General features: G+C 41.9%; 1 protein-coding gene across 1 annotated transcript in view; it reads right to left on the bottom strand.

Annotated features, from left to right (window-relative positions):
* The window catches only part of NIPAL2 (NIPA like domain containing 2), an 84,197-nt gene extending 69,943 nt beyond the window's left edge, over nt 1-14,254 (bottom strand). Inside the window, exon 1 of the mRNA XM_045560708.1 lies at nt 13,974-14,254. Within this exon, the coding sequence (XP_045416664.1) occupies nt 13,974-14,093 (120 nt within the window). The 5' untranslated portion in view covers nt 14,094-14,254. The remainder of the gene's footprint in view (nt 1-13,973) is intronic.
* Nucleotides 14,255-21,664: the final 7,410 nt, after the last annotated feature.

Raw genomic sequence — 21,664 nt, 5'->3', positions numbered from 1 at the left:
TATATATAGTGTGCAGCATTCCTTTTTATGGCTATGTAATACTCTACCGTGTGGACATATCACATTGTATTTATCCATTCATCAGTTGATGGACATTTGAGTTGTTTCCATGTTTTGGATGTTATGTTGTTGTATCTCATTTTTTTTTCTTCTGGATTCAGTGTCTTACCTCCTAAAGAAAACATTAGTAGCTCTTTCAGTAAAATTCTTTGAATTGTTAATTCTCTATCACTCTGCAAATATCTTCATGTCATCTTTCCTCTTGAGTACAGAGGTATAGGCTGACAGTTATTTCATTCAGCACTTTGACAATATTATTCCATTGTCTTCTGGCCCTTATCATTGCTGTTGAGAAGAGGGTTGTTAGTCTAACTGCTGCTCCTTTGTATGTAATCTGTCATTTTTCTCAGGGTGCTTTTAAGATTTTCTTTGTCACTGTTTTTTTTAGAGTTTCACTATAATTTCTTTATACGTGAATTACATATTGCTTGGGACTCATGCTTCCTCAATTGGAAGATTCATGTCTTTCACAGATTTTGTTAAGTTTTCAACCATTATCCCTTTAAATGTCATCTATCCTCTGTTCTCTCTATTCCCTCCATATGGAACTTCTCTCACTAGTACATTAGATCTTTTCATTCTAACCACCTTGTTTCCTAACATCACTCTCATAGTTTCCAACTCTTTATCTCTTTGTGCTGAATTCTAGATACTTTCTTCAGATCTATCTTCTATTACCTTTCCTGACCTCTCACCTCTGAACTGAGTCTTACAGACTTCTATCAGTACATACATCATGCTGTAGTGTAATTAATTTTTACAAGTCCATTTCCCTTCTAGACTATAAGCTCCTTGAGGGCAGAGCTATGACTTGCTCATCAACTCATCTTTGCAAGCTTAGTGACTAGTATAGACTTTGTAGAAGTTGTTTATTAAATATTATTTGAACTGAACTACTGTCAGATTGATTATAAACTATCTAGAAATAGTAAATTTTGACCTGTGAGCCCTACAATGATCTCACAGGAAGTAACTATTTTATAATCAACTAAGGTATGAATAAACTGAACACTCAGTTTCTGTGAGAGCAAAACTTTGTTCCAGAATTTAGATTCCAACAATTAATTGTGCAATAAAAAGCTGCTTGCTGACTTTTAAAATCTAGTGAATTCATATTAAACTGAAAAACAAGAAATATATAGGTATAAAACAGCTGTCAGAAACAGTTTCTTGATAATACTCAGCATATCTTATTCTTTATTTTTCTGAAATCTTGTCTAATTATTCAAGGTTGATTGCATGCCCATTAAATTCATTTAATATATACCTGTGAATAATAGCAATATAGTAAGTACTCATTAATGTCCCTAATTGTTGGGGAGGGAAGCTTCAAATTTGCCACGCTTTTAAAAGAAGGTGCTTTGATTACCTTCAAGGACATAGAATAACTTGAGGTAACCACTACTAAATACTGTTTCTAATTAGAGGCTCTGGTAAATGTTTTTTAATGACTATAAACTCTTCATCTGTAATCAAAAGTGTCATTTGCATGCACTCAGCAGGCCCTTATAAATTTGCCATTAAAATTAGGTTAAAGATGTCTAGTTTACATCATTACTTATTCAACATGTTATCTGTTTTCTAACACTTTAGAATTAATGGAAGCTTAAACCTCCCCTCTCCCCCCACACCCCTCTCTTTTTCGTTCTCTCTCTTCCGTCCCTCTCCCCTTACTGTTCTGGAGACTGGTCAGGAAAGAGAACAGAGGTCCAGAGAAGGAAAGTGACTTATGCAAAGTCACACAGCTAGACAGCAGCCAAATTTTGACTGCTGAATCACTACTTATTTATAGACTATAAAAGGTAACCTTCTGGCTAGTCAATGTCTTGTACTGCAACATTTTAATTAGCAGAATTTGTTTCTTTTTCTAAGTGCAAATGAAATAAAGCAATAACAGTAGTCAGGAAGAAAAGTTGTTCCACATCTTAATAATGTAGTTACAAGTACAGACAGGCCAGAAACACAGAATATGCCCTTGATTTCTGCAGTGGTCAGTGTTGTCACCTCTGTAGCTTAATTTCTGGCTTTTCAGGATGTGTTGGCAAATAGATGGTCGAAGCCAGAGCAAATAATTTGTCTAGGATGACGTTCAAAATAGCAGTACCAGTATGTATTAAGATGTTTTAATTTCATTTGGAATAACAATCTTCTACTCAGCTTTTTTGTGCCGGAATGTTCTTTAGATATGTATAATTGACCTGTAGTATTGTATTATTGACCCATAATCCATGGCGGGGGTTGGGAGGAAGTTTGGCCAGATGGAGATGGGATATGATAACACAAAGGTGTGTGGAATTGGTAATAGTTGGTCCCAGTTCTGGCTTCGAACTCAACCATATTCCTGGCTCTGTCTTCAAAACATAAATTCAGAATCAGATCTCAAAGCAGTTAGTACACAGCTGAAAATAACCATAGATTCTGAATTAGTTTTCAACATAGCAATAGTTGTATTCAACTCAACAACTGGAATAACGTTATCTCTTATTCTAGGCAGTAAAACACGCCTGAACAGGAAATGAGATCTAGTTTCTTGTATCAGCACTACCACAGGCTGAGTGATTTAGGTCAACTAATCACTGCAGGAATGACCTTAAGGGCCTGTAGACACCGGGCGATATGTCTGAGATATGGGTGTTCAGTTTACCCCATCTTACAGTAAACTCTCAAGAATGAGCTGGGGGCCGGGCGCAGTGGCTCACGCCTGTAATCCTAGAACTTTGGGAGGCCAAGGTGGGCAGTTGTTTGAGCTCAGGAGTTTGAGACCAGCCTGAGCAAGAAGAGCAAGACCCCATCTCTACTTAAAAAAAAAAATAGAAAGAAATTAGCTGGACAACTGAAAATATATAGAAAAAATTAGCTGGGCACGGTGGCACATGCCTGTAGTCCCAGCTACTCAGGAGGCAGAGGCAGGAGGATCACTTGAGCCCAGGAGTCTGAGGTTGCTGTGAGCTAGGCTGACACCACGGCACTCCAGCCTGGGCAACAGAGTGAGACTCTATCTTCACCCCCACCAAAAAAAGGATGAGCTGGGGTTGTTTCGCATCTGCATCTAGTAAACAGGTAAGCACACAGCCCATCTCCAAGACAGTTAGGAGGGGACAGAAGGACATCCAAATTTTTAGAGATACATCTTAAAGTATTGAGGGGCAAAGACTCATAATGTGTGCCACTGACTTGCAAATGGTCCATTACTATACACATATTTAAAAAAAGGGAGAGAGAGGGAGAGAACAAATATTTCACAATGTTAACAACTGATGAATCTCCAGGTGAAGGACATATGGTGTTTATTGTATTACTCTTTTTACTTTTCTATAGGTTTGAATTTTTTCAAGCTAAGAAGTTAAAAAAAAAAACCCTGCTTTTCAGGCTCAGTGAAATTAAAAAGAATATGGATTCATTTAAAAATAGAGTTAAAAGAAGAGATGATAACAAGGAAAGAAATAAAAAGGAAGCTGGCAGAACCTAGAAAAGATGTTAAGGAGAAAAATAAAACCATTGCACAACTTAAAACCACAGGTAGACTTTGCTCGAGCAAAACACACAATGTGGAGGGAAAGGAAGTGAAAGTGACGTCAGAGAGAAGATGGTAGACATGGAGCACAGACAACTCAAGGAAGCTCACATCAGATGTTATTCACTCATTCATTCATTATTTATTTATTCAGCAACTGTTAAACGTTGGGTCCTATGTCAGGAATCAAGGATGCAATGTACCCTCAAGAAGCACAGAAGAATAGAGCACAACCAATAACAAACCAACCACAGCCTGTGACATCTATAACAGAGGTATGCTCCGTGGAACCCATGGGAACAGAGAAGACGGAGTACGAACATGCCTAGGTTGGGGAGTGTATTCATTTCCTGTGGCTGCTATACGAAATCACCACAAACTTGGTAGATTAACACAACAAAAATGTATTCTCTCACAGTTCCGGAGCCCTGAAGTCTGAAATCAAATTTCGCTGGGCTGAAATAATGGAGTTCAGGGGAGCTGCTCTCTCTCCCTCTTGAAGCTCTAGGGGAGAATCCATTCCTTGCCTCTTCCAGCTTCTGGGGGCTGCTGGCTTCCTTGGCTTGTGGCTGCATCACCGCAACCACTGCTTCACATCGCCTTGTCCTCTTTGGTGTCAAATTTCCCTGTGCTTCCCTCCACTTAGGGCTCTCCTGGCCGATCCTGGATACTCTCCCCATCTCAAGATCCTTATCATCATCACACCTGCAGAGTCCTTTCTTGCCATGCTAGGTAACATTCACAGGGACCCTGGGATTAAGATGCAGGTATCTTTTGAGAAGTCATTGTTCAGCCTACCCCAGGGAGGGAGTTAGGGAAGCCCCACAGGGTGATACTCACCAGGTGAGTGCACAAGGTGTAGTAAACAGGGTGGCCTGAAGGGCCTTGAGGCAGAGGACCACAGGGTAGCTGGACTGGAGAGGCAGGCAAGAGCCTTTTTGTGCCATTGGTCTGTAGGCGGTGATAAGACAAGAAGGACTCTAAACTAGAGAAGGATAGTCCAGATTTGGCTTTTGGAAGACTCATCCTGGCTGCAGTGTGGAGGGAGGGAGACCAGGGGACAGGAAGACCAAGTAGGAGACTGCTGCAGGAGCTCAGCCTAGAAGTAGGAGCAGTGAGGACAGCAAATTACAACAGGGCCTTAAAGAAACAATATTCTTAGCAGCAAATGTTGGAGACAACCAGAAATATGGTAATGCTTTTTAGATTACTGGATGGGTTGTGCTATTTTTACTGCTAATCTCCTTCACTCTTGTAGATAATTGAGTTGTCTGCAATACTAACACAAACCAAGTTAAAACTATAATCCCATATGTGAAAAAGAAGAAAGAAAAATTTTCAGTCAGGAACAGATTTTTAATTTGTCTTGGTTTTTGTATGCTATAAGGTTATTTCATTCCTATCCTGAGAAAGTCTCATGACACTAGATCCAAATCTGGTGATTTAAAAGCCAACAGAAAAGGTCAGGGTTACATAACACAGTATATCGTTGCTATTCTACAAGCTGTTTTGTGCCAATTTTTAATCAACCTTGAAACCTAGGCAGAAAACCCCAACATATTGCCTTCCCATGCAATTAAGAACTATTACATTTGTCTTTTACTAGGGAACACATTTACTTACATAATTGTACATGCCTTATTTTTAAAAAACCAAATTCTATTTAGGATAAGCCTTAGCTTTACTAAGAAGCTATCGGATTTTTGGCTTCGGAGAAATTTAAGTTTCAGCAGAACAAATTTATGGGAAAAGTATTACATTTAATAACACACCCTTTGAGGGCTTTTAGTACTTTGTTAAAATAAAAGAGCAACAATAGTTAAGAAAAGGCAAAGTTCCAGTTAAGGAAGTTTTAAACTTGGATCTATTACAACTTAATCCTGTATAATATTGGGGAAGGAATCTCTGAAACAAGGACAGACACGCTGAACACAAAGGAATGCTATCGTTTGTGTCCAGATCAATATAGGGCCCCATAACTTTCATACTTTGCAAGAACATGTTTCTAATAATAATTTTAACAACCTACAGTCCTTTGTTTTGAAAGAAGTAGGGTCGCAGGCTGCCTTTTGCAGGTCCAGCCCAGGTTTGGAACAAGCCTTCCTCCCTAAGCTGAGAGCTCTGAGTTCCCTCAGCTGCAACCCTTTCCCCGACACCCGCCTGGGTTTCCGGAGTAGGAGTACATATCCCCTGTGGGAGGGAGCAATGCCTGCCTTGAACTGCGACAGAACTTTGCCAGCAGCTTCCCCTGAAGACTGAGCTCTATCGTCTATGTCAGGCACCAGACGCTGGGTGAGTTTCTGCCTCAATATGGGGAGAGATCATGACATTGCCACCCACTGACTGATCTCTGCCAGAGACTCCTATGGCCCTCACCACCCACCTGACTAGATCTTTCTGAAATCAAGGCGGGACTCAAGTTCAAGTTTTCTGTATCTCTTGTGACTTGGACTCTTCACTACCTCTAAAGGGCTAGTCCTCACAGCCAAGCTAATTTCCCCTAACCTCAAACTCCATATTCCTGGCAAAATCCTCACATCCCACTGGTCCAGCAGCCAGGTCCCACCACGCCTCGTGGTCAATGCACATGTGACACCCATAGGACTCATGGACGGTAACTGCTATTTGGCTCTGCAAGTGTAGTGCAAAGACTCACAGAATGCTGTACGTGTGACTCACAGTTATGGCTGTGGTGCTTATAACATTGGGTTTGCTCAAACATTGCTCACAAAGAACTGCCCCCTTCTCCACTGCTGTGACACCAGTAGCCATGTCCAAAGGTATATTACAATATTTCCACTTCTGTTTTGGCTCTTTTATTTACAATCACATAACAGTACTATGTTAGTCCTGGAAATTTAATGTAAATAATCCATCAGATAATATAAGGAGGGTGACTTTAAACCACTTCTTCAAATGTTTTTCAAGTATTTCTAAAGCAGTCTCTCTCTCTCTCTCTCTCTCACACACACACACACATATCACAAAAATACAGCTACTTTTTGAGGACACAGTCCATGTGAAAACTTCTTCCATATCACTTCCATATTGAGAAGGGTTCTCTGCTCTCTGCTCGTGATTTTGCTGCACGGAATGTTGGTTGCATTTCAGGCCCTCATTGTCAATTAGCTGATTTGGCTTAATGTGGGCTGTGACAAGAGAGAACACAGTGCAGATATCTTCCAAACAGCCCTGGAACAATCAGATCCCCGCAAGTGCAGAGGCTGAAGAAGAAATAAAGACCACCCCCAAGAATTCACAGGATTCACCTCGAACTTGAACGAGATATTCTCGATGCTAACATGGCCTCTAGGATTCCACATAGTATTACACTCACACACCATACCGGTTTCAGCTAAAGACATTAAACTTTTAGGAGATTTCTAACTACTGAAAAGGCAGCTGTTGAGGGTGAAGAAACTGCCAAGCAAGTGGAGGCAAGATAGAGACCAAGCAAGGGACACTGCTTTTGACAGCTGACTCCCTTTGATTTTTTCCATCAGTAGGAAAGGCCAGAGACCTTTCCAGAATTTCTTTGGAGGGGAGTGGATAAGTGTAGAACTTGGAAATAAGTCACTGCTTAGAGATGATGCTAATAAAAATGTTTCAGAAATTAAACCTATAATCTAAGCTTTTAAGGAGATTACTATTTAGGTCCTACACGTAGACAAGTCAGGCTAAATGAAGAGTTATTTGCAGGGGTGGAGGCAGGGGGTCTTCTCATGTGAGCCAAGGTACAGAAAGGGAAGGTCCTGGGTGAGCTGGGAGGGGAGCTCCCCTGAGGGTTTCTCATGAAGACAATAATCCACAGGACAGGACTCGAGCCCACTTGCTGGGCATTTCTGTTTGTGCCACACAGTATCCCCTTCTCTTGGTGACCACATGTGGGTGTCCAGTCTTCACCAAGGTGCTTTGGGAGCACCAGGCTCCATGACTCTGGCCTTGGTGACTGGTATGGGACAGGACATGGACAAAACGTCATCTAATCAGACTAAAGCCCATGTTTTTCTTTAGCGGTTGAGAAAGTCAAGCTCTTCCCTCCTGGGAGTGCAAGGGAGTATGGAGCCCAGAGGTATGAATCTGCTAAAAGTGGAACCAAAAACTCTGAGGAACAAAAGTTTAAAATGAGAGTGAGAAACTGAGTGTTCAACATTATTGTTCGAATCCCTGGATCAAGGCTTGCCTGAACCCAGAGTTCTTCTGGCCTTTTACATAATCCAAGAATGGATTAATTTCTTTTATTATTTAAGCCAGTTAAAGTTAGGTTTTCCATAACTTGCAACCTAAAGCCTCTTAACTTATGAAGCATTTTTGGTAGGAAGCTAAGTTCAAAGGCCAGAAGAGAGACTGACTCCTATTGCAAGCTAAAGAATTCAGGCCAGTGGTCCAAGTTCCTAAAGAAGGAAACCAATTTGAGAGTTACAAAGAAGGTGAGGTGAGGCCAGGTGATGCTATGGTTTGAATGTGTTTCGCAGTATTTATGTGCTGGAAACTTAATCCCCAAAGCAACAGTGTTGAGAGGTGGGACTTTGAAGAGGTGATTAGGTCATGAGGGCTCTGCCCCCATAAATGGCTTACTGTTGTTATTGTGGGAGTGGGTTTGTTATAAAAGCGAGTTTGGGTTTGTCTTTCTCTCTTTTGTGCACTCTCTCACCATGTGACTCCTTCTGCCATGTTATGCAGCAAGAAGGCCCTCCCCAGATGCGGGCCCCAACCTTGGACTTCCCAGCCTCCATAACCGGGAGCCAAATGAACTTCTATTGTATACAAATTACCCAGTCTGTGGTATTCTGTTGTAGTAGGACAAAACAGACTAAAACAGGTGATTTAGGAAACTAGTGCTGAGGTCATAGGCAGACAGCAGGACCTCATTTTATGCAGCCCTGGTATGACATGCCAAGCTCAGGGTAGGCCTTTGAAGGAGTCATGTCAGGGCAAACACAATCTTCAGGGAGGTGTAGAGCTCATGGCTAAACATACATTAGCCTATATTCACATTAGGGATCAGTATGCGCCTTGCCAAAGATGACAAGATACCATTCTGAGAGTGATGTAGGGCTGTGCAAGTGACCACGTGAGGCACAGGTACAGGCGTGTACCTCCTGGGAACTATGCACAGGAGAAGTAGGTGCTATCTGCCAGCCCCCAGGCAATTAAGACACCCTGGTGGGCCATGATAGATGGAGTGAAGAGCTTTGATTTTATGTAGAATGTAAGTGTGTTGGAACATAGGGAGGGGAATAGGTAATAAAAGGTATAAACTGAACAGAGAATATTGGTCCTTCAGAATAATAATAATAAAAAAAATCCAGCTAAAACAAATGGCACAAAGTCTTTTGTTAAACCTGAACGAGCCTTCCCAGCTGGGGTGCTGGTCCTGCTGGTTGGTTAAACAACAGTCAAGGTCTATGAAATATGATCACACTACTGACACCAAACACCTCTGTCAGCTGTTCCCAGCACCACACACCCTATCTTCCCAACCTAGAAGTCTGGAAACGGCAGAAGACATGGAAGAATCCTTGCCTTAGCACTTCAAGATATCAAGTGTTCTCATTAGGAAGTGTTCTGGAATGCGACTACTCTTGGAGAGTAAAGGAGAAGCAAACATCAAAGGGAGTGAGGAAGGCACTAGATGTAGAGAAACAGTGGTTATAGTTAAAGAAAGCAAAGTTACAACAAATAACTGACATGATTTTTCTTATTTCTATTTTTAATGAGTGAAGCCACAAATTACTGATTATTAGATATAATTTTTTATGACATTGCCTATAATATAGGCTGATTATGCTACTGCTAATAATAGCTAGTGCTTATCGGGTACTTTCTATGTGTCTGGCACTTTGCTAACTATTTGATACGCATCATTTTATTCCTACAGCAACCCTACAAGGTCTGTATGTATTATTTCCATTTTAATAGAGAAAGCCAAAAAATGGAGAAATTGAGAAACTTGCCAACAAATTTAGTAAAGAGGCTGAGCTTTTAAAACAGCACTATTCAGGAACAAAAAGGATAACTTTGGGGAATGTCATCCTTTCCATGGTAAGCTCTCAAAGGCCAATTTGAATAACCATTAACATTTTAAAAGAAATTGTTTAAATAATTCTCCTGAGCAAACAAAGTGAACATGGCATACCATATCCTGCACCACCTGGGTGAAACATGCAAGTTGAACAGTCATAGCAATGCTAATATTATTTTTTAAAGTTATAGAATATAATAGATATAGACAATTGCAAAGAGAATTATTTAGATAAACAAATTACTCTAATGAATTATCATAAGGCAAACACCCTTGTAACCACCATCTACATCAAGATACAGAAATTAGGTCCCTGCCCAAGCCCTCCCTGAACCCTAATCCCATCATAACCCTCTCATTGCCCCACAAAAACTGCCAACCTGTCTTTGTGACAATCACTTTCTTGCTTTTCTGTATAGTTTTATCACCCAAGTGTGTACCCCTTGGTACAACTGTAGTTGCCTTTTTTCTGCTATGTCTTTTAAGTCTATTTTAATCTATAAATTCTCCCACCATCCATTCTGTCTCTTTTTTTCCTTGTAAAAATGATTTTTGAAGAAACTAGGCCACATAAACCTATAAACTGGCAGAGTTTCCCACAGCCTGAATCTGACTGCATCAATATGAATATTACAACTAGTTAGTATGAATCAAGCCATAAGGAGGGTATCAGGTAGATTTAAATGCAAATACCTGGTCTGCCAACTTCACATTAAAACTATTCCTCTAACAAGGACCAGGAGACTTATTTATTCTTTTACGAAAGCTTTGATACAGCTGCTTTGAGGTCATCTGTTTCTTTCTTCCTTCCTCCTTCCTGCTGCCTTACACATACCTCTCCTAGAAAATTTACTAAAGGGAAATTACCACATTGGATACATAAGGAAGGGAAAAAAATCAATAAGTATAAATAAAACAAAACAAAACAGAAAAAGGATTTTTCTTAAGAAGGAAATGGAAAGGACCAACAACCTCTACCCAGCCCTTTGATTATTTGCAAGCTTTGACTCTTCTTTTTTTCAGAGACAGTCATATGCAGCTACCAGCAGAAAAGAGATAGATGGTAGCAAAGGAAAATCAATAAAGAGGCAATACAAAGCTCAACGTGATTTTTCTTCAGTACAGCAACAGAAGCCACATTCATGGTCTCCCTCACATTTATTCTTACACCGCACTGTTTTCAAGCCTTACTTTCTAGCAATGGCCTTCAGGCATGGCCTAAAAATAGCTTTGCAGTTAAACCCACTTGCTGTAAGATCTTGGGGCACGTTATTTAACACAAGTTCCCTTATATGAACCATGAGGGTAATATTTACCTTATGAGGTCGTTGGGGGGCTTAAATGAGACAATAGCTATAAAGCGTCACATGATAAATGCATAACAAATGTCAGTTTCTTCACTTTGCCTCTTCCCTGCCAAGTTGTATCAATTTTCCTTTAGATATGTTGACTTTAAAAACTCAAGCCACTGAAAATCAAAAGTTCAAATAAAGGGCATAAAAAATTCTGAAGTTTCATCTCACCCTATGCAGAATAAACCTTTCTGACAATGTAATTGTGAATTTGGGTATTTAGCAATATGCATAAACTTAAAGAACCAACAGCAAAACCCTCCTTCACAATATTTCCCACATTCTTCTTCTCCTGTCCACTCCCTCTATAACCTTGCTGGTTTGGCCCTTATTTATGCAAGGATAGAGCATGAGAGATCTTGGAGATCTTTTAGTCCAACCCTGATTTTACTGGTAAGGAAACTAAGGCCCAGGGAAATTAAGTGACTCGCCCAAGTACAAGTCAACAGACTCTAGTGCTGGTTGCCAATGAAATGCCTATGGGGTGGGGTAGGGGTGAACAGGTAAAAGAAATGAGAAAAAAGGGAGACACCACAGTAGGGGGCTCCAGCTCACTGTGATCATGTAGGAAAAGGGCTCTGTTGCTAGAACTTCTAATCTTTAAAGAGATGATGGAAACTTGAAATTTTATATTTTATCTCATTCTTAAATGTCGGCAATGTATTAAACATTTTTTAAACCTTGCTGCAGGTCAAACAAGACACACCTATGGACTGGATTATGTCCACAGCTGGCCTGTTTGAGGCTTCTATATCCTGCTAATCCTACTTTAAATTCCTTTTATTTAATTTGCTTTGATTCTTGCACTCCCTGCTCAAAATATATATATATCTTCAGTGGCTCCCCATTGTCTACAAGATAAAGTCCAAACTTCTTCACCGGTCCTTCAAAACAATTCATGACTATACCCAAGACCCTAAACCATATTTTCACCTTACGGTCAGTCTCCATCTTCCACTGCAACCAGAATGACAGCAGAATTGTACCCTCAGTAGGGAAATGTTCAGAAAGGTACCTGGCTGGGCTACCAGCAATGAGATGCTGCAAATATTTCAGTTGTGACAAACTGACAGAAGCAAGCACCATTAAACCCTGGCCAGCCAGCAACCAAGATTAATTTTGATTGTGGGAGTCAAAAAACTATTATCTCACACTTTGTTTTTCTGGAGCCACCCCATTTTCAGCCACCTCCATTCTGTTAGTGTCAAAAAAGAAAAGAAAAGAAAAATTATGCTCCATTTTATTTTTACTGGCCAAGACAACTAGAGGCACTCAACAAAATGCTTATTGAATGAAGTTTAAAAATTAATTTTTACTTTTGCTTAAAACAAATGCAATTACTGAAAGGATAAAATACCACATTCTTATAAATGGCCTAAATTTGCACAACAGTGGGAAAAGTTCCTTGTTTCCCAATTGTAATAAAGGAAAAAATTATAAAGAAAACAATAGGAAAAGTTGATAACAGTCTTATCTCAAACCAGCAATAGTTGTCAGCTCAGTAATTACAATTAGCATATTCTGAACACACCCTTTCTAACCTGTACAAATACACAATGTCAAAGTTAAATTAAGCTTTGCAAACATTATTTGTTTTACATTAGTGTCACATGATAATCTGTGTTTGGGTATCAGAGAGCCAAGACAATCAAGAATTCCAGGAAATGTCAAAGAAAACTAATGACTACAGAAGTTTCCACTATGAAAACAATGTTTTCCTGTTTTGGATGATGCCATGGTAGGTCACATCTACTAACCTTCTAATTTCTTTACCAAGAGGGGATAACTCATTCTTAAACTTTTATTGGGATTGCATCCAGTATAAGCATAATATAACAGATATACTCAAAGAAGATCCCATAAAAAGTGATTCTTTTCTTTGTAATTCCTGTGGGCGGAAGGAAAGAGAGAAATGAGGAAAAGGTACAAACATTGAACAAGAGGCTCTGAGTCCCCTCATTTTTTTATTTTAGTATCTTTTGTGATGAAATGGACTTAAAGCAATACTCTCCCCTCCTGAAAATTAATAAGGTGGACATGCTTACTTGTCTTACTTATTCCTTACACAAAAATTATCTTCTGCGTTCAGAAACTAGTATTTGAGACACTTTTCAAGCATAAGTAAGGAATCTAGATCCTCGATTATTGGTTAAAATCCCTGATTTAGACCAATAGCAACAGATTTTTTTGATTATATTGTTGTAAAATAAAAATATCAATGGTTTTGTTAAAGAATAAGAACAAAGTAGCACTTATGAAAACAGGAGGAAGCCTGGAGTCACTGTGTTCAAGCTCACTGGCCCCCACTGGAAAGAATATGAATGCTGCGGGAGGAAGGGCTGGCCAGAGCTCTTTCTCTGATCTTAAACCAAACCAAAACTAAACGGGCGCTCCAGTCCCCTTTGATCTTGTTAAATGTATATTTCCAGTGTAAACTGGCGTTGTTTAGGTTGACAGTGTTTTCCCAAAGGGCCGGTGAGAAAGAGCGAGAGAGCCTACAGTTGCAACCTGAGAGTATCAGTGTTCCTGGCACGGAAATGGAAGAGCTGGGCTGAGACTCCGGGGACACACACACGCAGGGCATCTGCGCGAGCTGACATCTGGTTGCCCTCACTGAATCCCCTGCTTTTGAGAACGGAGTGTCACCTTTTTTTTTTTTTAACTGTAAAAGGATTCTGGGGTGCAAATGAGTACAATTCACCCCCCACACTTCTAGAATCCTTCCGGGAGAAGAGGGCGGGATAAGGCTGGGGAGGCGGGATCCGTGGGGACCCAGAGGCCCAGGGACAGCCCGCAGAGGTCAGCCCGAAGCCCTCCCTGGGCGCCCGCTCCGGCGACTGATGCCCGGAGAGGACTGGGGGCCCTGCTCTCCCAAATAAGGGGGGGTTAGGTCAATGCGTGGAAACGTCATATGTCAGCTCTTCCCACTCGGCCAGCGCGGGTGTGCTCCCGAGAGCCGGCAGGAAGGCGGCCGAGGAGCGGGGGCGCCGGGGCTGCGCGGGGTGGCGGGCGCGGCCCTTACCTGGTTCCTGCGGTACCACGCGCCCGACAGGGAGCCGTTGCCGGCGCCCGGCACCCAGTACGTGAAGTTCAGGGACAGCTCGTCCAGGGCGGCCGAGGCGGCGTCCCCGGGGCCCGCCATTTGGTCTCGCTCCCGGTGCTCGGGCTCGGGCCGTGGCCGCCTCCCGGCCTGGCTGCCCCGCGAGGAAGCCGCGCCCGGGCCGCGACGCAGCCACTTCCTGCTCGGTGCCGGGCGAGGCGGGCGCGCCGAGGCCACCTGGCTCCCGCCCCCGCGCGGCCGCAGGTGCTGCGCCCGCCCGCCCGGCCTTGCTCCCCGGCGCCAGGTGCCCGCGGGGATCCCGGCCGTGCGCGGCCTCCCGCCCGCCGGCCTCGGCTGGGGCTCAGCATCCTCACTGACCCGCCTGCCCGGAGTCCGCACCTGTGGGTGCGAGGATGAGATCATCTCCAGCGCTTAAGGGAATGGGAGAGAAAGGAGACATTGACCAAACCTAAGCGGCTACCATCTCCCGTCTCTAGCTGGCAATTCCAGTTCTCTATCTCCATATAGTTTTTCTCATTTATATTTTTAAAATTGTTTGCATATGGAAAAGTAATGCATTCCCCCAAAATATAGTAAGCAGGATGAGAGTAAAGATCCGAGCGATTAAGTCTCAGTGCCAACATTTGGTAGATCCTTAGTAAATATTCCTGGAATGAAGGAAGGAATTCCCAGTGGTGGCTGGAGGACCCCAACGTGGATTTGGTGAATGGATTGGGTTTACTTCAGATGGGACCAGAAAGAATTGCTGACAAGTTGCCAGCTACTGTATAGATGAATTTAGGATGGAAAGGTAGTGTTAATGGTCTTAAGAACTCTAACCAGATGTTCTGGTTTTACCTGTGTTCAAATTCTAATGTGTTACCACAGATGATCTGTAAGGAATTTTTCACTTTGAGAACATTATATTGCTGCCTGAAGCTCTTGAACTTGCAATTCCTTTGTTTACACAATGCTGAGATTCTTCTTAGAGAATGTGCTTTGACTTCCATGACTTCATGAAAGAGACATTGCTGCCTCGGGGAGAACAGGGAGAAAGTTTTCAGTGTTTCTTAGGGGAAATGTGCAAATGAGAGAAAAAAGTGAGAAAAGGTCATTTCGGATACAGAAAAAGCAAAACACATCCTCTTGGAGGCTGTGTAGTTTCTTGCTTGAGCACCCAAAATGTTCAGTGAACAGTTAATAATGATAGCTAAGTTAACTATTCCTAATTTTAAGGGGCTGATTTATTTCAAATAAATATCTGAAGAAAAGAAGTGTCTATTTGTTATATTTTTTATGACATCACATTAATTCATGTCAGTTATTTTATTAATGCTTCTTTCCCTTGGTATGCTTTAGGGCACAAGTCACAGAATATCAAAGAAGAGTGACTTTATAAATAACTATCTGTTACCTCCAGAGGGATGTGTCTCTATGTGGTTCTATGGTGTCATTTCCATCTTTCTGCTCTGCCATCCCTGAGGTACAGCAGCAAGGGAGGCTGGGAAAGTGATTCTTGGGCATTTCTAGGCTTGAGAGTGAGAGGTGAGCTCTGCCAGTCAGGACGAACAGCAATTGGGGTGGTAGTGGGGGGAGGGAAGCCCACAGAGCCTGGTTCAATCACTCTTTAGTATTTTCTATCAGCCAGATTCTAAGTAGTTGTACAGTCGCTAACAAGCAAAATACTAAATGGATCGTGTTACTTTCCTGTTTAAAATACCTTGAAACCTCCCCCACTGACACAATAAAGTTCACATTTTTTAAACCTAGCATATGAGACCCTTTATGACCTGGCCCCCATACTCTTGTGAGACAAAGCAGCAAATGTGAAAAGCCATGTTTGCTTGTTTCTGCTTGCCAATATAATTTCATAAAGCCTCTCACTCTATGATGACACCCAGCTCTCTGGAAAGATGCTTTAGAGGCGTTAAAACAGGATAGCGCACACGGCCCCTGAGTCACTATATCCCTTAAAAGATAAATTACCCCAGTCCTTGCCTTTTCCTACACGTACGATAACATCTGATGGGGTTAACGATTATGCTTCTACACTCTATTACCAAATGTACTTGAGTAATCTATAACCAGGTTATACCAAAACCTGGGTGTGGTTTTGCACATCTTGAACCCCCACCACCCGCATTTAAACTGTGAACTGAAATACTCCTGGGCTATAGGCCTGCATCTTCAGTCTTCAGTAAGGCTTCTGAACAAAACTGACTTTACTTCTTTAAAAGCTTCACTTTTTTCTTTAGTTGACATTCTGCTACACTCAACTCGTTCCCATTTTATTTTCTAATGAAAAAAATCATTTTCAGTTTCTTCTCTCATTTGGGAGGAAGCCGGTACTCGGTGCAGAGATGATAAACTATACAGCCTACCACGTGCTGTTCTCCAGACTGCGGTTGCTGCTGCTGTCCTAGTGTGTGGGGGTGGTTGAAACGAAGAATTCGTGACCAGTGTTCCTTCCCCACAGTTCACAAGGAGGCGGCAGGAATGCCATGTGAACTATTTTGGTCCCAGCAGTGTAGGCAGAGCTGTGGAGATTGTTCTGTACTCTGTGATGGCCTCTACCTCGTGTGGGGTTTCTTCTGGAGAGATCCTGTTCCTTTCGCAGGATGCCAAAAGCATTTGATTTTTTTCCTGTCCTCAGTGCTGAAATGTGGAGGTCTGTCTTCCTCAGTTAATTTGAAGAATTCTATTCTGGTGCCACATCATTTGAAGTGGACTTTACCAGAAACTTTGAGAGCAGGGTTGCATTTTGCCTACTTTGCCTGGGATCATCCACTTGCAGCATTAACAAAACAGATTTTTTGAAAAAAATTAATCTTTAGCACAATTCGGTTAACACTAGTTGTGTTATAAATAAGCGTTATTTATAACACATTTATTAATAAGTGTAGGGAAGGATACCTTAAACAAATACAAAAAGTAAAAACCACAGATGAAAAGATTGATAAATGCACTTACAATAAAACTAAGGACTTTTATACATCAATAGACACCACAAAGTGTGAAAAGATAAGTCACAAACTGAGAACATTTATTTATCACACATATGACTGAAAAAGAATTCACATCCAGAATATATAAATAACTTCTACAGGTTAATAAGAAAAAGTCAGACAACCTAGGAGAAAAATGGGCAAAGAAATAAACAGGTATTCTTCCTAAAAAAATATGAATGGCTAATAAACATATAAAATACATCCATCTCACCAGTAATCAGAAAAATGCAAATTAAAACTCTCAGTAAGAACCATTTTACACCTGCTGGCTGGCAAAACACACTTGTAAAAAAATTTACATACCAATTGGTGGTAAGGACATGCAGCAACAGAAATTCTTATTCAGTACTGATGCTATTGACTTTGGAAAGAGTTTGACAGTATTTGGTAAATACAAAGATGTGTGTATGAATTTCACTCCTAGGTACAAACTCCAGAGAATCTTCTGTACATGGACAGAAGGAGAGATGTACAAGGATAGCAGCACTCTTTGTAATAAGAAAAAACTGGAAACAACTCAAGTGTCCATCATCAGAAATAGTGAGAAAATGAATTTTGATACATTTATGAGATGGAATACTACACAGCAATGCAATTGCCTGAACCATAGCTACTGAGTACCCACATCACCATGGATGAAGCCTGCAAACACAATATTGGGTTAAAAAAGCAAATCCACAGAGGATTATATACAGTATTATTCAAAAGCATTCAAAATTACACAATACATTTTTAGGAGTACATCTATATGTGGGAAAACCTAAAGAAAAGCAAAGGATGATAAATACAAAATTTGGATGGCCGTTCAAAGTGTTAGCAATGATTTATCTATTTCCTAAGCTGGATGATGGGTTACATGGGCATTCATATTATTATTATTATCAAAGGTATACACTTAATGTCATATATGTTCTTTTGTAACTATGAAATATTTATTAACTAATACAAAAAGATGAATCCAGAAAAAAACCCAGAGGTTCCAACAGTTCAAGATCAGCAGACCTGGGTTTAGGGGCAGTCTTCTGCTCCTTATCAGCTGCGTGACTTTGGGCAACGTCTCTGAGATTCAGTTTCCTAATTCATAAAGTAGGGATAACAATATTTATCTCAAAGGCTTTTGTGAACATTAAGTAATAGGTAATGTGAGTGAAAAACAGCTTGTATTTCAACTCAGTTCACCAAACACTTACTTTGTGCCAGGAACCAAGGACAGGACGTTGAATAAAGCAGGGGCCCCACCCTCAGGGGCTTACACTGTTGTGAGTGAACAGACACACAAGTAGGTAGAGCCAGCGTTACAAGTTAACTTCAGAGTAAGAATGGGAGAGAACAAAGAAGATGCCTTCAGCTCAGGGTGGGAAGGCAGGTGCAGCCTGCGAAGACTACCTAGAAGGGGTGCTGACTGTCGTGAATCCTGAGATGTGTTACCCACATGAAGAAGGGAGGTAGGGGGTGGACACGACTGGCAGGGGGCAGAGCACAAGCAAACGAATGAGGCAAGAGACAGCAGAATGTGTGAATGCAATTCCATGTTAGTCTTGGGTGATACAAAATAAACATACCCTAAAATGAGGGTAGAGGGACCGGCCGGGCCAGAAAATTGAGGGCTTTGTGTGTTGGGTTGTCAAGGTTGGACTCAACTCTTAATGGGGAACCATTGAGTAACTTTATTGATTATTATAACTTTATCTTTAGAGACAGGGTCTCACTCTTTTGCCCAGGCTGGAGTAGAGTGGCATGATCGCAGCTCACTATAACCTCGAACTCCTGGGCTCAAGTGATCCTCCTGCCTTGTCCTCCCAAAGCACTGGACCCCAACCAGTAACTTCAGATAAGGCAGCAGCAGGACAAGCTTCGCGTTGTAAGAGTTCCCTTGCTGGAAGGGCAGGTGAGGTTTGGGTGCGGTTTAAGGGGAGAAACACCAGAGATAGGAGACTAGTTAGGAGACTGCTATGGCTCAAGTGAGGATTCTCTCCTGGAAAGGAGGAAGATTTAAGAAATGTTTAGAAGTAAAACCAACACAACCAATTGATAGGGCAAGGGAGGGAGACAGAAGGAAGAGTCTAGATGTGTTCTAGTTGGGGCTATCGGATGCAAAAGCAGCACTATTTCTTGAAGTGAGGAAGAGGAAAGAGGAGCTGGTTTAGGGGGAAGAGTTTGATTTTGAGACTTATTGAATTTGAGGAGCTTGTGGAATATTCAAGCAGAAAAGGATGTGCAGGGGTGCAGTCAGAGCCATGGAATAGATTTGGGACTTATCAGTGTGCAGGGATGAGACTGGCCAGGGAGAACAAATGGCCAACATCTTTTAGAGCAGTGGTAAAGAGCCAGATAGTAAATATTTCAGCCTTTGTGGAACATATGGTATCTGTCACAACTACTCAACTCTGCCGTTGCAGTGTGAAAGCAGCCACCAATGACACGTGAATAAATGCATGTGACTGTATTCCAATAAAACTTTGCTTACAAAAACAGGAGGCTGACTGGATTTGGCCCTGCTGACCTCTTCTCTAGAGAGAAAAGAGCCAAGCACAGAGCCCAAAGCCAACAAAGACCACCTGAGAAGTAAGAAAATGGATTTGCTAGAGTTCTTGGCCTGTGGGTGACAGGATCCCAATTCAAAGGGAAATTCATTAACTTATAACTAAAACCCAGGAAGGCAGGGGTGGAGCTGGACCACTGGATCTAGGAACCTGGTTGTGGGGTATGGGCTCCAGAAGATCAGCTTCACATGGTAGGATTGTGGTCACAGCAGCTCCTGATGTCCATTTTTAAGCCTGGGTTCAGAAAGGTAAGGGGGTGAGGCAGGTTGGATTATTGTCCCCAGTTCTCCATGCCCCCACAGGCAGGGATATTTGCCTTATGCATCCCCATCTATTGCTCAGTGACTGCCATTTCTCCCACTAGAGGCATCTTTCCAGGATGTTGGGCTTGCCCACATGACTAGCTTTGGCCAATGGAAATGTAGACAGAGTGAGTGTGATGGTTCCAGGCCAAGACTTTTAGAGGTATCACATGTCTCTGCTTGTCCCATGCTCCTCTGCTCCTCCCTGAGAAGAGAATGCCCCAAGTAGCTGCTGCTCAAGGGGGGATAAAGAAATCTATGAAGTGAATCTGAAGCCAATCCTTGCTGTCTTTGGCTGAGCCACATCAGACCTGTAGACTCTAGGGCAAGAAAATAAATTTTGGTTGTTAAAAGCCACTGAGATTTTGAGGTTTGTGTTTTCCAGCAAAACTCATTGATTAAGGGTATTCACAACCAACTGTGGTTAGAAATCCAGGTGAAAAACTCTGATTGGCCTGATTTAGAACATGTGACCAATTCCTGGACCAATCACTGAGAACAGAAAGATTTAGTATCGTGATTGGCCCACCGGGGTCATGTGCCCATTCTACTTAGGGAGGTGGGGGCATCACCAAGTTTAGGAGAGGGATGCTGAGCAGACAGGAGCTATAGCCGATACTGTGGAAAACAAGCATAGAGTAGTGTTGTGGAAAGCTGGGCAGGAGAGTTACAAAAAATGAAGGCATGTTGAATAGTGCCATTGAGAGGCATAAAGATGCTGAAACAATAAATGAAATGTGTTTATTGGCTTTGTCAATAATGGATGGTCATTGGTGATCTTTTCCTGAGAAGTTTCAGTTGAGTGTTGGGGGGACAGCCAGGTTATAGTTAACTATAATATTGCAAAAAACTCTAATTCACTGTAAGAATGTCAGTTATTACTAAAAAGAACCTTAGATAAGGACCAGATTAGGAATCAGGGAAAAGCCAGAAGTTTGATTTATTTGAACATCACTTTGAAGTTATAGGGGGCTTCTGGGAAAGGGAATGTTAGGATCAGTGTACACTTGAAGGAGACAATTCTCAGAGTGGGGGAGACCCATCCAGGGTGGAATCAAGGATCAAGGGAATCAGGAATCAAGCACAGTCCTGGTGTGACCCTCAGGGCCTGCAGCAGAATTGTGTCTTTGGGAACAAGACATGAAGGCAGGATCCAAGCAATGTGGAATTTAAAACAGCAGGGTTTAGTGAGTGATCACTCGAGGGAGGGAGAAGAGGCCAAGGGAGGAGAGAGCTGATAAGAGTATCTGGTCTCAGGCCTGAAGAAACAAGAATAGAGCCAGCACTAAACAAAAGTATTGAATTGACAAAATGTTAACCTAGTGCCCACTGCCCATTTGAGATTCCGAACTTTTCTTGGCTTCTTTCAAGGCCTTTTTCCTTACCGCTCCTCCTACACCCTGTCCCACCTGCCTTCACTGACTTCTGACTCTGTAGGGCTGCCCAAGGCTGGGTCCCCCCCAAGACAGCACCCCAACATCTCCCCCTCTGCCTCATCTTACATCATACTGGCTCACCTCTTGTTCCTTTGTTTTCTACTTTCAAAGAGGCATCTGGGAATGAATGCATGCCCGGGTGTTAACACAATAGATCTCCTTCTGTGGTTATTTGGTTTCTAAATGGACTCTCTTGGTAACACAAGGTCTTAACCCAAAGTAGTATTTCTGTCATGGTAATAATTTGGGCAGATGGAGGTGAGGCAGGCAAAACTGCCCCTCAAATATTACCACATAATAGATTTGTTACTGATAAGGCTGGTCATAGACTAGAGAAAGTATTGATGGAAGTAAGATAAGAACCTTAATTTTAGAAATAACATA

Source organism: Lemur catta, chromosome 9 (genome assembly GCF_020740605.2).
Source record: "Lemur catta isolate mLemCat1 chromosome 9, mLemCat1.pri, whole genome shotgun sequence".
NCBI classification, from domain to species: Eukaryota; Metazoa; Chordata; class Mammalia; order Primates; family Lemuridae; genus Lemur; species Lemur catta.
The sequence above is the reverse complement of the archived record's forward strand: the minus strand, read 5'-3'. Positions and strand labels throughout refer to the sequence as shown.